This window comes from Coptis chinensis, chromosome 3 (assembly GCF_015680905.1).
Source record: "Coptis chinensis isolate HL-2020 chromosome 3, ASM1568090v1, whole genome shotgun sequence".
Classification (NCBI taxonomy): Eukaryota; Viridiplantae; Streptophyta; class Magnoliopsida; order Ranunculales; family Ranunculaceae; genus Coptis; species Coptis chinensis.
This window is the reverse complement of record NC_141458.1, coordinates 116,886,188-116,897,735: the sequence shown is the minus strand read 5'-3', so window position 1 is coordinate 116,897,735 and position 11,548 is coordinate 116,886,188. Positions and strand designations below refer to the sequence as shown.

The following is an 11,548-nucleotide window of genomic DNA, read 5'->3' as shown; positions in this document are numbered from 1 at the left end:
ACCTATAATCAAACGTGTGACTACAATGGGAGCTTGGTTGCCTCGCACGAAACGAGGATGTGATGTTCACATCAACTACAGATATTTTGACAATTGATCATTGCGGGCAAGCCCCTAAACGCAAGAGCAAATGTAATTACATCAGAAGAAAATAGTATCACAGATTCACAGGGAAGGTTGCTTGACTGACACGCTTCCTCTTTGTCAACTGTTCAGGAAGGATCGACCCACACACACATATCGACAAATTGTTTGATCATGATCTTGCTATTGGCAAATAATACAAACATTTTTATTATAAAAGACAAATAACATAAGCAGATTAAGAGGATAAGAATATCAAGGTCTAAGAAACTCTTGCAATCCTCTTTGTTCAGGAGTGCTTTACATGGCAAATCCTCTTTGTAGGTGTACCTCAGTCTTCATATTCAAGCTATATACATCCAGGGCACGCCACCGGACTATACAAACTGATTTTAGAGACCACGTAAAAAAAAACAAGAAAATAAGTAATTAAAATATACATCCAGAGCACGCCAAATTGTATAGTCAGGGCACGCCACCTGACTATACAATTTGGCTTACATGTGCCAATTAATGGATTTGAAATTAAAAGATATTGTGCTTATAAGTAATTAAAAGAAAAGTTTGCACATTATATATCAGTTGATGTGTAATGTGTTAAGAAAATTTACTTTCAGTGATGACTGATGAGATAACACTTGATCTTTAATGAGGTTAATCTATGAAAGATCGAACCTCGAAATAAATATATATGTAGAACCTTAGGCTATTTGCTTCGTTCGAGTCTGGTGGCTTCGGATGTAATCTTCACAATATACTTTTTCATTTTCTCAATCTCAATCTATTTTGATTGGACATTGAGTTCGGGAGTAGGAATGTTGGATGAAATTATTTGAGCTGCAAACTTGGCATTCTCCAGATCTAGCTTGATAACTTCAGCACGAATATGGGCTGCCGTGAATTCAACTTCTTGTTTTTTACATTCAAGTTCTTTCAATTGCACATACGTGTTAGCTTCAAGCAACTTTTGTTCATGAGCGGACAACTTTTCTTTCACTCTCAATTCTTAAAAAAACGTTAAACCTCAACCCAAAAAAAACAAAAAACAAAAAGGATTTATGGTGTAGCTTGTTGCACGTTTATCCTAATTATTTGTAAAACTCGTTATCATTATCAATAAAATTTTCACTTAAAAAAACAAAAAACAAAACAAGATAAGTTTTTACTTTCAATGTTAATCTTTTGTAGTTTTCTCCACATGATACAAAAAATAAAACAAGATAATTTTTTACTTTCAATGTTAATTTTTTGTAGTTTTCTCCACATGATAAAAAAACAAAAGCAAGAAAAAAAATAATAATTTTCTTTTTAATCAGCTCCATGTCCTACTTTATATAGGTCACATGACCTCGGCACGTATCCGTGTCAATGTGACTTTAGCTGAGTACACTACGAATACATGATTGCCTAGAATTAATTTGTGTTCATCACTAGAAGAATATCACTTCTCAAAAAGTAAGGATGTCAACAATGCATAAGGTTATACTGAAGTTTTGAAATATAAATCATGCGTTAACATGCAGCACTATAATTGCAGCTAGCTTTGGATAACTCTGTCAACTAAGCAGCATAGGTTCCTTTGTGAGCACAGGGAAGTCTCTCAAAATTAGGATCCTTGGCAATCCTAATAGAACAAAATTCGAGAAATATATTAAATGACCAAAAAAGACAACCCAAATACAGTTCATGAATAGAATTTGCAAGATTTTGCTACCTCTTTCTTGTCCGACCAATTTGGCTTACATGTGCCAATTAATGGATTTGAAATTAAAAGATACTATGCTTATAAGTAATTTAAAAAAAAAAGGAATGAGTTTAATCTATGAAAGAACCTCAAAATAAATATATATGTAGATGAGAAATTGTCAAGAAACTAATTAACATTTCTATACCAAAAAAAAGTTATGGCCTAAGTATTCTTTATACTAGCTATTTGCTTCGTCCGAGTCGTCTGAGTCTCCTGGTGGCCGCCTTGACTTTGCAATTGTGGATGCAATCTTCACAAGATACCTTTTCCTTCTCTCAACCTCAGCCAATTTTGATTGGGCATTGAGTTCGGGAGTAGGCCAATGTTAGATGAAGCTATTTGAGCTGCAGACTTAGCATTTTCCAGATCTAGTTGGATAGCTTCAACACGAATACAGGCTGCCGTGTATTTAGCTTGTTTCCTTTTATGTTCAAGTTCTTTTAATTTCATAGATGTGTTAGCTTCAAGTAACTTTTTCTCATGAGTACGAACAACTTCACCAGCATCTTCTAGGGTTAGTTTTTAGTGTTGCAACTTTCTTCTGAGCTGTATCGAGCAAGAGTTGTTCTTTAACAAAAGATGAAATAGATACTTTCAACTTCATCAGTCCAGCCGTTTCAACACTCTGGAGAGCCGAGATCCTGCAATATAGATTATTACTATGCTTACCACATGATAGTATGATTATATAGACTTATAATATTATAGAAAGTTAACAATTGGTTGAATTGTTGTAGACTTGTGGACTAAATTATGTAGATATATATAAACAAAACAATGTAATTTTTTACTTTCAATGTTAATATTTTATAGTTTTCTCTACATGATAGTAAGGTTATATAGACTTATAATATTATAGGATGTTAACAATTTGTTAAATTATTGTAGACTTGTGGACTAAATTATGTAGATATATATAAACAAAACAATGTAATTTTTTACTTTCAATGTTAATCTTTTATAGTTTTCTCCACATGATAGTAGGGTTATATAGACTTATAATATTATAGGAAGTTAACAATTTGTTGAATTGTTGTAGACTTGTGGACTAAATTATGTAGATATATATAAACAAAACAATGTGATTTTTTACTTTTAATGTTAATCTTTTATAGTTTTCTCCACATGATAATAGGGTTATATTATATAGACTTATAATATTATAGGAAGTTAACAATTTGTTGAATTGTTGTAGACTTGTGGACTAAATTATGTAGATATATATAAACAAAATAATGTGATTTTTTTACTTTCAATGTTAATCTTTTATAGTTTTCTCCACATGATAGTAGGGTTACATTATATAGACTTATAATATTATAGGAAGTTAACAATTTGTTAAATTGTTGTAAACTTATGGACTAAATTATGTAGATATATATAAACAAAACAATGTAATTTTTTTACTTTAAATGTTAATCTTTTATAGTTTTCTCAACATGATAGTAGGGTTATATTATATTGACTTATAATATTATAGAAAGTTAACAATTTGTTGAATTGTTGTAGACTTATAGACTAAATTATATAGATATATATAAACAAAACAATATAATTTTTTACTTTAAATGTTAATCTTTTATAGTTTTTTCCACATGATAATAGGATTATATAGACTTATAATATTATAGGAAATTAACAATTTGTTGAATTGTTGTAGACTTGTGAACTAAATTATATAAATATATATAGATATAGTAGTATCAACTAATGACTGAAATGCTTAAGTAGTTAACTTCATTTTATATTAAATTCTTAGTAGTCAACGCATTTTAGTTTTGTGAATTGAAATCAATACATAATTTTGTTAATCTTTATTGTTTAAACTTCTTAAAAAAAAATAAAAAATAAAATAAAATTGCATACTATAGTGAGAGTAGGGTAGGGTAACAGAATAAAAAAGATTACTCAGATTTTATCCCTTTTTATATGTCCCGAAACTATAGGGTTGTAGTTTGTACCATACTGATATTTTTATTGATCGGCAATTTAAAAGTTGATATAAAAGCCCAATTGGTTTTGTATATTTTGGTCTTTGGATTTAGAATTAATCGCCAAAAATAGACGATAAGAATATCAAGGTCTAAGATCCTCTTGCAATCCTCTTTGTTCAGGAGCGCTTCACATGGCAAATCCTCTTTGTAGGTACCTTAGTCTTCATATTCAAGCTATATGCATCCAGGGCATGCCAAATGACTATACAAACTGATTTTGGAGACCACGTAAAAAACAACAGACAGGGCTCAACTTCACCCCTTCACTTGTTGTTGTGTTTATGCTTGGCTATGGAAGTTGTATTTATAGACAACTGGGCTTGGACTTTGCGTTTCTCTTAAACTAACTCTAATTTCAGATACGTAGTTATGTTTAGGCGGAGCCAGACTGCCAGCTATTACTTATTATTATTACTTGGCGTAAATAATTTCATATTTACCACGCGATTATTACTTAGTGTTACCCATAAGCCCAAGTAACATATTTTCACGCGGTTCGTGAAAATATTGGCAAACAAATTGTGATGTTTAGCTTAAATTGAACAAAATTGATCAGATAGAAGTAGATGAAGTGAAAAGAATCGTAAAATAAAACATAATCAAATTGTGGGAGTACAGGGAAAAACAAACCTATAATCAAACATGTGACTACAATGGAGCTTAGTTGCCTCACACGAAACAAGGATGTGCATGATGATGCTCACGTCAACTACAACTATTTTGGCAAGGTTAGCTAGTGGTAAATAAGTCCCCAGATGGGAAATTAGAGTCCCCAGATGGGAAACAAGGAAGTAGATGAAGTGAAAAGAATTTGTAAAATAAAACATACTCAAATTGTGGGAGGATTGTGGGAGTACAGGGAAAGACAGACCTATAATCAAACATCTGACTACAATGGAGCTTGGTTGCCTCACACGAAACAAGGATGTGCATGATGATGCTCATGTCAACTACAACTATTTTGGCAAGGGTTAATTGGTGGTAAATAGTCAATTAGGATCCCCCGATGGGAAATTAGAGTCCCCTCTCCCCCAATACACACATAAAAAAACAGTCAAATTGAGTTGACTGTGTTTGTTTTGTATGTATTTGGAGGTTGGGCGAGAGACTCTAATTTCCCATTTAGAGGGGCAATTGATCATTGCGAGAAAGCCCCTAAACCCAAGAGCAAAAATTTGAACATACCTAAAGCTTTCCATGTGAAACAAAAAGGGCTTGTAGATCTTTCTAAAATTCTGTAATGTTACTCAATTGATATGGCTAGCTCTCAGTAAGCCTGGAAATGAACTTGTAGAATAAAACGTTTGAACTAATTGTGTATTTTTTTTTTTTTTTTGTTTTTTTTTTTTTTTTTTTTAAAAGTTTATTAGACTTTTACTAATACATACTCATGATATGAACTCCACTTATATGAACTCTAAAGAAATTCCACCATGAAAAATAATAAATTAGAAACTGATTTTTAGTAGAAATGTTCTTCCTACAATATAGATCATCTTTAGAAAAAATCAACACATTACCTGTTATGTACTCCAGAAAACTCACAAGAATCAAGATTCACTATCTCAATTTAATAAGAGTAGGTAATCCAATAAGTTTCCCTCATTGTAGCACCATATTGAAACGATAAAGGAAATTAATCAAATGATGAGGTCTGTTTTCAGCAAATGTTTCTTCTTTTTTTGCAAGGAAAAAAATAGTTCTTTTCAAAGACTGATCACTTCACAAAATATTAAACAGAATTAACTAGAATTTATAACAATCGTTATGACGAACAAAACTTGCTAGATAAAAAATACACGCACATAGAGGAAATTTAACCATTCATCTGGTTTACCTCAACAACTTGGCGCCAGCCCATATTACCAAAAACGCAACATAAGCTACTAACCCATCATAAGCTACTAACCAAAAACGCATATGACAATTAGAGCCCTCAAGAAGCAACAAGAGTGGAGAAACGGAATAGCCCAGCAGACTTACATTTAATTATATCCAAAATGCTGTCACAATACTAGTTAAAATTACATCTAGAAAGCCACGTGTCGCAAAAGACAACAATCATCTTGTTAGCAACCAGAGTACTCTGACATGAACGATGATGACTCAGCAGGTCACGTACAAAATGATGCAGAAGTGGTATGCAAGGTTTCTCTCTTACAACCCAATGAACCTATGCTTGGTCATCCTTTGCTTTTGCCACCCTAAAAAAAAAAGAAAAAAGGTCTCAAGTCATTCCTCTATTACTGCTTGCAACTCTCATTTTGCAGCAAAGTCCAAATATTTAAGTGGTGAACCATTCCAAGTACAACATGCACCATGTGGGCAGTGAAGGCAGAAACATATAAACTGTCGGTAATTGTGCCACGAATTTCTTGCAAGAGAACCGATTAGCGTTTATAAGCTAGAGATTTCTGTAGTAATTATTATATAGTACCTTACGGGGTGGCGTTCCTGGTCTTGACATGTTGCCAAATCCCAGTTTCGCTTTCTTGTCAGAAGGTTTAAGAATCTGAAACGAGCATATCAATTGCTCATCCACACTCATCATGGCACCAGCATTGTCGAACTCCCCGCAGTAATTTGGGGCAGAGAATATGGTTACCAACTTTCTTTTTGCAAAGAACTCGTATCCATCTTCCACAACCTGATCATGATCATAGTAACTTGTAAATATCAAAAACTCGTTCTGCACAGACTCATTTTGCATTCAAATTCGATTTACAAAGTGTTTCAACCATGCAAAGTAGCAACTAATAAGAAATCCCTTACTGAAATAAATTATGTGAAATCATTACTATGCTTACCGACATCAACCTACAGTCTGACATCGAACATTGATAGATAAAAGTACACTAACTAAATGACTTTCCTCTCAATGTGTTGAAATTTCATTTCTTAATGAGACCCCTGTTTGTACAGAACTCGGTATAGTCACCTGACGTATACAGGGGAGGCAGAACAAGTAGTGGGCCAACCCGAGAGGAAATATATAACATGAACTCTAACAAAAATTTAGTTTAATGAATTACAGAATCGGGGATCGATATCAATCAAAAACTTGCTAGGAACTCAACAAAAATGACTCACAAATTACAACTGCGGCGAGAGGTGAATTCTAAAGGGGTTTAAAAAAGGGTCAAATTGTAAGATTTTATATTAGCAAGTGGTAAGGACTGTCAATAGGACAAAGACCATGTCCTAGTGAAAGCTTTGTTTTGTTTGTAGACCCACATACACAACTGGGAGATATCTATTCAACATTATCAAACTGAAAAATTAATAATATCAGTTTTACCCGAAAATGCTTTGGTGATTCTACCTAAACCACCAATGGTACTACTATACTAGACCCAAAGGATAAACTTATCACTTGAGCAGCAGAACCACAGAATGAATGCCAATTGTGAAATTGTCTTTGCCATATCACGACAGAGGGTGTACAACCGTGTGAGTCTTCTCAAACACGACATAAACTTGACTGAGTGAGTGGGTGAGATAACAATGAACTCAAGTTAATTTTACCTGGTGAGCTCGACAGATGAGATCGAGATCATGTTTCTGAAGGAATTCAGAAACCTGGTCAGCTCCAAAAGTGTAAGATACACCTCTGTCATTCTCCCCCCATCCGGCAACATCTTTATCAGGATCAGACCATAATAAATCACAAAGAAGACCCTGATCTGGCACATCAACAGGCCGAGCAATATTTCTGATCTGATCCAGGTTCTTTAAATCAGGGGACAATCCTCCATGCATACAAAGGATTTTTTCATCAATAAGAGCAGCAACTGGCAGGCAATTGAAGCAGTCAGTAAATATCTTCCAAAGTCTGATGTTAAACCTCCTCTTGCACTCGTCATAAAAACCATATATGCGGTTGATAGAAGCACATTCGTGATTTCCTCTAAGGAGAAAAAAATTATATGGGTATTTGATCTTGAAAGCAAGAAGAAGACAAATGGTTTCTATGCACTGTTTACCACGATCAACATAGTCACCTAAGAATAAATAATTTGCCGCGGGTGGTAGTCCACCATACTCAAATAGGCGGAGAAGATCAGAATATTGACCATGAATATCCCCTGCCAAAGACAAACGAGGAAAATTAATTGTTCTGCTTCTGAAAACAGTGATATTCATTTGATCAGGTGATGAAAATATTCTGAGTTTATGTCTACCTTGCTATTTACTGAAACAGTATTATGGCTATATCTAAATAACAAGGGAAACAATATAAACTATTCATGTAATGACATTAGAAGTTAGGACAATGCTGATGATGAAAGGGCTGTTGGTGTCCTTATCAAAAAGAAAAAGCCAATAAGGGGCTGTTGCGGTGGGGTTGGGGCAGCAGTCATGATGGACAGTACCAATGATCTGAAAGTTTATTATATTATTAAAATTTAGTATATTGACTTAACAATGCAACAGTTAAATGGAGACTCGCAGGGAAAACCCACAAAAGAGGCTGATTACGAAGTTCATCCAAGTACCACTCCTTACAACCCTGAATAATACGTCTGACTAACTGATGTCATAGCAGAACCTATTATTTCAACATATCAGTGACAACTTGTCTCCAGTCCAGCAAGAGTCCTTAAAGATCCTAACCTTTCAACCAATAGAATCCAGCAGATAACACAAGGAATAAGCGCAAAAATAGCAATGAGAGGGAGCTATCAACATTTCCTATCTCCTACTGATTACATATATAGACGCTGTGTACATATTACTGGTATACCTGAAACCAACCATAAGTCAGTCGCAATATTCCTTCACAGCCATGCTCTCCCTGAGTAGCTGAGAAGGCGATTCTTCTGCTCACGTGCAAACAATGCATTGATCCTATATTATTTTCTTCCCCTATTCAGGTTATCTGTCTTCAGAATTATTCGGAACAGAGCACAACATCAAAAATCTGATTTCAGAGGCCATTTCTTCTTCCAAAAGGAGAAATTAGTTTACACCCACCTTCTGATCAGCTAGCATTTTGGTTTCCACAATCACCTCCTGGTCACGCATTGGCACAGTTTGTCATCATCAGTTTCAACATCTTGACCTGTGCAAATATTCGTTAAAGCAGTTGTCTCTTGCATCTTCCAAAGATTACAGTTGTTTCTGAATCCCCTTCTCAAGAATTGTCTCCTGCGTTGTAAATGAGAAGGTTGTTTACAAACCTAACCTATCGTTGTCTAGGGAACATGTTTAGAGGTAGACTTCTTAGATTCACATCGCCACACCACCATCACACTGAAATAGGACTCCCTTCCTTTCAGTTTTTCCCAATAATTTCCTTGGCAAAGGTTTCGTATTATAGACCATACAAAATTCGAATAAGTAAATGGAAACAAATTTTGTGAACCAAGTTCCATACTCATACTCATCTGAAATGATTCATCTCCAAATGCCACTTTCAGTATTTCCGAAACCCGACTCCCATCTTCTTAGGCATGCATACCTTATCAGGGGATGAGGTGGTGCCCCTAATTGAAATTCTACAACAAATCATAATCTTCTGAAAAAAAAATATATATAGCTGTGTATTGGAAGGCAAGATAAAGTGCTGTTGTTTAGTGTCAATTTACAAGTGACTTGTATATTAGTTAGATACTTACAGCACCGAGTCCCAATGGAAGAACATTAACACCGAGTCCGGAATATTGTAGTTTTGAAGAAACTGCTCCTCATGCCTACTAAGGTGCTTCTCAACAATAGACTTGAGTTTAGAAATCTCTGGACACTCCCTCATCACAAGAAAACCGGAACTGTAATCCTTCTCCATTTCTTTAGTCACTTTTCCATTTCCTTTTTTCTTTATTCTGTTTGTTGTTTATTTAATTTTATTATTTTCAATTTTGATTGGTAAAAAGTAAAAACTATGGTTTATCAGATATATTCACTCAAAAACAGGGGTAGAAAGGGATACCCTACTGTCTTTGCTTAGTCCGTTTGCCTGAGATTGTGTACATCGCATAGAGACCCTTTTGGATGTGGTCGCTAAGCTAACACTTGCCAGGCAATTGAATTACAAACATCTAAAAGAACCAGGGCAAAATACAAGAATATAGGAACAATACAGAAAGGGACTAAGAGAAGGGAACAAAGGAGAGCAAAATAACCTGAATCAACTCACAACGGAATACCATATACACACACTGCTAAAAAGGTATCTCTTTGGTCTCCTTCTGACCTTGTCCACTTGGGCCCATAAGAATACCAGGCAGATGATATACAAAACAACCTCCAAATGACACAACACTCCATCAAAGTGTCATATATTCCTGTCCAACCATATGTGCCACAAGATACAAAAGGTATCATACTCCAAATGCAACTAATGATCTCTCCAACCATATGCGCCCAATCGGCCAAAGATATGAAAGGTATCATAAATGCAAATACTGAACTCTAATAGTGTCTTCTAATCTCTCCAACCATATGGCTCTTCTGCGAAAGAACAGTTCCACAAGATTAAAGTAAAGTATAGACGAACTAGCTAGGATTCCACCCAAAGATGCAGAGCCTGTAGGTTCTAGCATTATTAGGACCGGCTTTCTATTCCTAGAATAGTCATATAACCTATGGCCCTCTATCCATCTCACACCAAAAGACTTTATTCCCTTATCCCAGTATCCCAATGGATGCAGCATAAACAAGAAAACATAACACATTGAGAGTTATTTCTCTAGTGTATCAAAAATCAAAACTTTAAATAAACAAGTATATGATAAGAAAAACAAACAAACAAACAAATAGAATGAAGGAATATATAAATAGATATGTACCACAAATCTTTATTGGTGCTTCAAGTTCAAGTAGATTGGGTTGACTAAGAAAAACCTCCTTTGAAGTGATACAAAGCTGTTTGATTTCTCCTTCAGAAAGCTGGACTTGCTTCGGAACACGTGTGTTCTTCGCTTCAAGTAACCTTCTTATTATATCATCCAACACTTTCCCATCCATTGTCATCTTTACTTACGTACTAGTTCCAATACACAACCTTAAAAACTCTAACTTTTTTCTTCTTCTTCCTCTGTTTGTTTTTTGGAGAGAGTGTGTGTGGGTGGGTGGGTGTAAATAAGGAAAGGAGTAAGGAGTGGTGGGAGGGGTTTGAGAGAGAAAAGAGGAGGAGAGAATAATTTTTTTTTTTAGGGTGGAGAAGAAGTGAAGTGTGTCAGGGTTTTTGTTTGTTTGGTCAATTCGTTCGATGCTCTGCAACTTCAAGTTCAAGGGTGCGTGTGTTGGCTTTTTTGTTTCTTTGGCCTTTTTTTTGGGGCCGTCCCTTCTTTTCCCGCCTCTTGTAGTCTTGTCATTTCCTTGTAAACGAAAACAAAAAGTTGTAAATATCGGAAATAAATCACAAGTCGTGCCTAAATTGAAGTCTTGTGACGTTGTGAGTGGGAATATTTGGAAGAAGCTACTTTAGGTTTGTGAGTGGGGCTGGGCATTTTATTGAGTTGGTTGATAAGAATTGAAGAACAGTTCTCTTTGGACCAAGCAACAAATTGATGTGCATCATCACTCCCACAAGTCGTAGTAGTTTTCAATGTGATGATTTTTCTTTTTCAAGAAACTTGTGCGCATCATTGGGACATTATGTAATGGAAGAAATTTGGACTACTACGCGATATTGACTAAAAGTGCATGTTGGTAAAAAATTTGGGTAATGATACCAGAAGTATATGATTCGAACCCTGCCAACATTTTAAAATAAATTCTT

The 11,548-nt window shown here is 34.8% G+C and overlaps 1 protein-coding gene across 1 annotated transcript; it reads right to left on the bottom strand.

Annotated features, from left to right (window-relative positions):
• Positions 1–5,546: 5,546 nt before the first annotated feature.
• On the bottom strand, positions 5,547–11,447 carry LOC147513432 (serine/threonine-protein phosphatase PP1-like). The gene is made up of 4 exons (XM_086596481.1): positions 10,614–11,447; positions 7,351–7,910; positions 6,263–6,472; positions 5,547–6,029 (listed from the first exon to the last, which is right to left on the bottom strand). Exons 1-4 carry the CDS (start codon positions 10,795–10,797, stop codon positions 6,009–6,011), a joined length of 975 nt encoding a protein of 324 aa, XP_086452607.1. The 5' UTR covers positions 10,798–11,447; the 3' UTR covers positions 5,547–6,008.
• Positions 11,448–11,548: the final 101 nt, after the last annotated feature.

Excerpts from the sequence above, each read along its gene's own strand:
- LOC147513432 (XM_086596481.1), bottom strand. The coding sequence starts at position 10,797 with ATGACAATGGATGGGAAAGTGTTGGATGATATAATAAGAAGGTTACTT. Across the intron at positions 6,473-7,350 it reads TCATCTGTCGAGCTCACCAG|GTTGTGGAAGATGGATACGA; the intron begins GTAAAATTAACT and ends GATCATGATCAG. Across the intron at positions 6,030-6,262 it reads CAGGAACGCCACCCCGTAAG|GGTGGCAAAAGCAAAGGATG; the intron begins GTACTATATAAT and ends TTTTTTTTTTAG.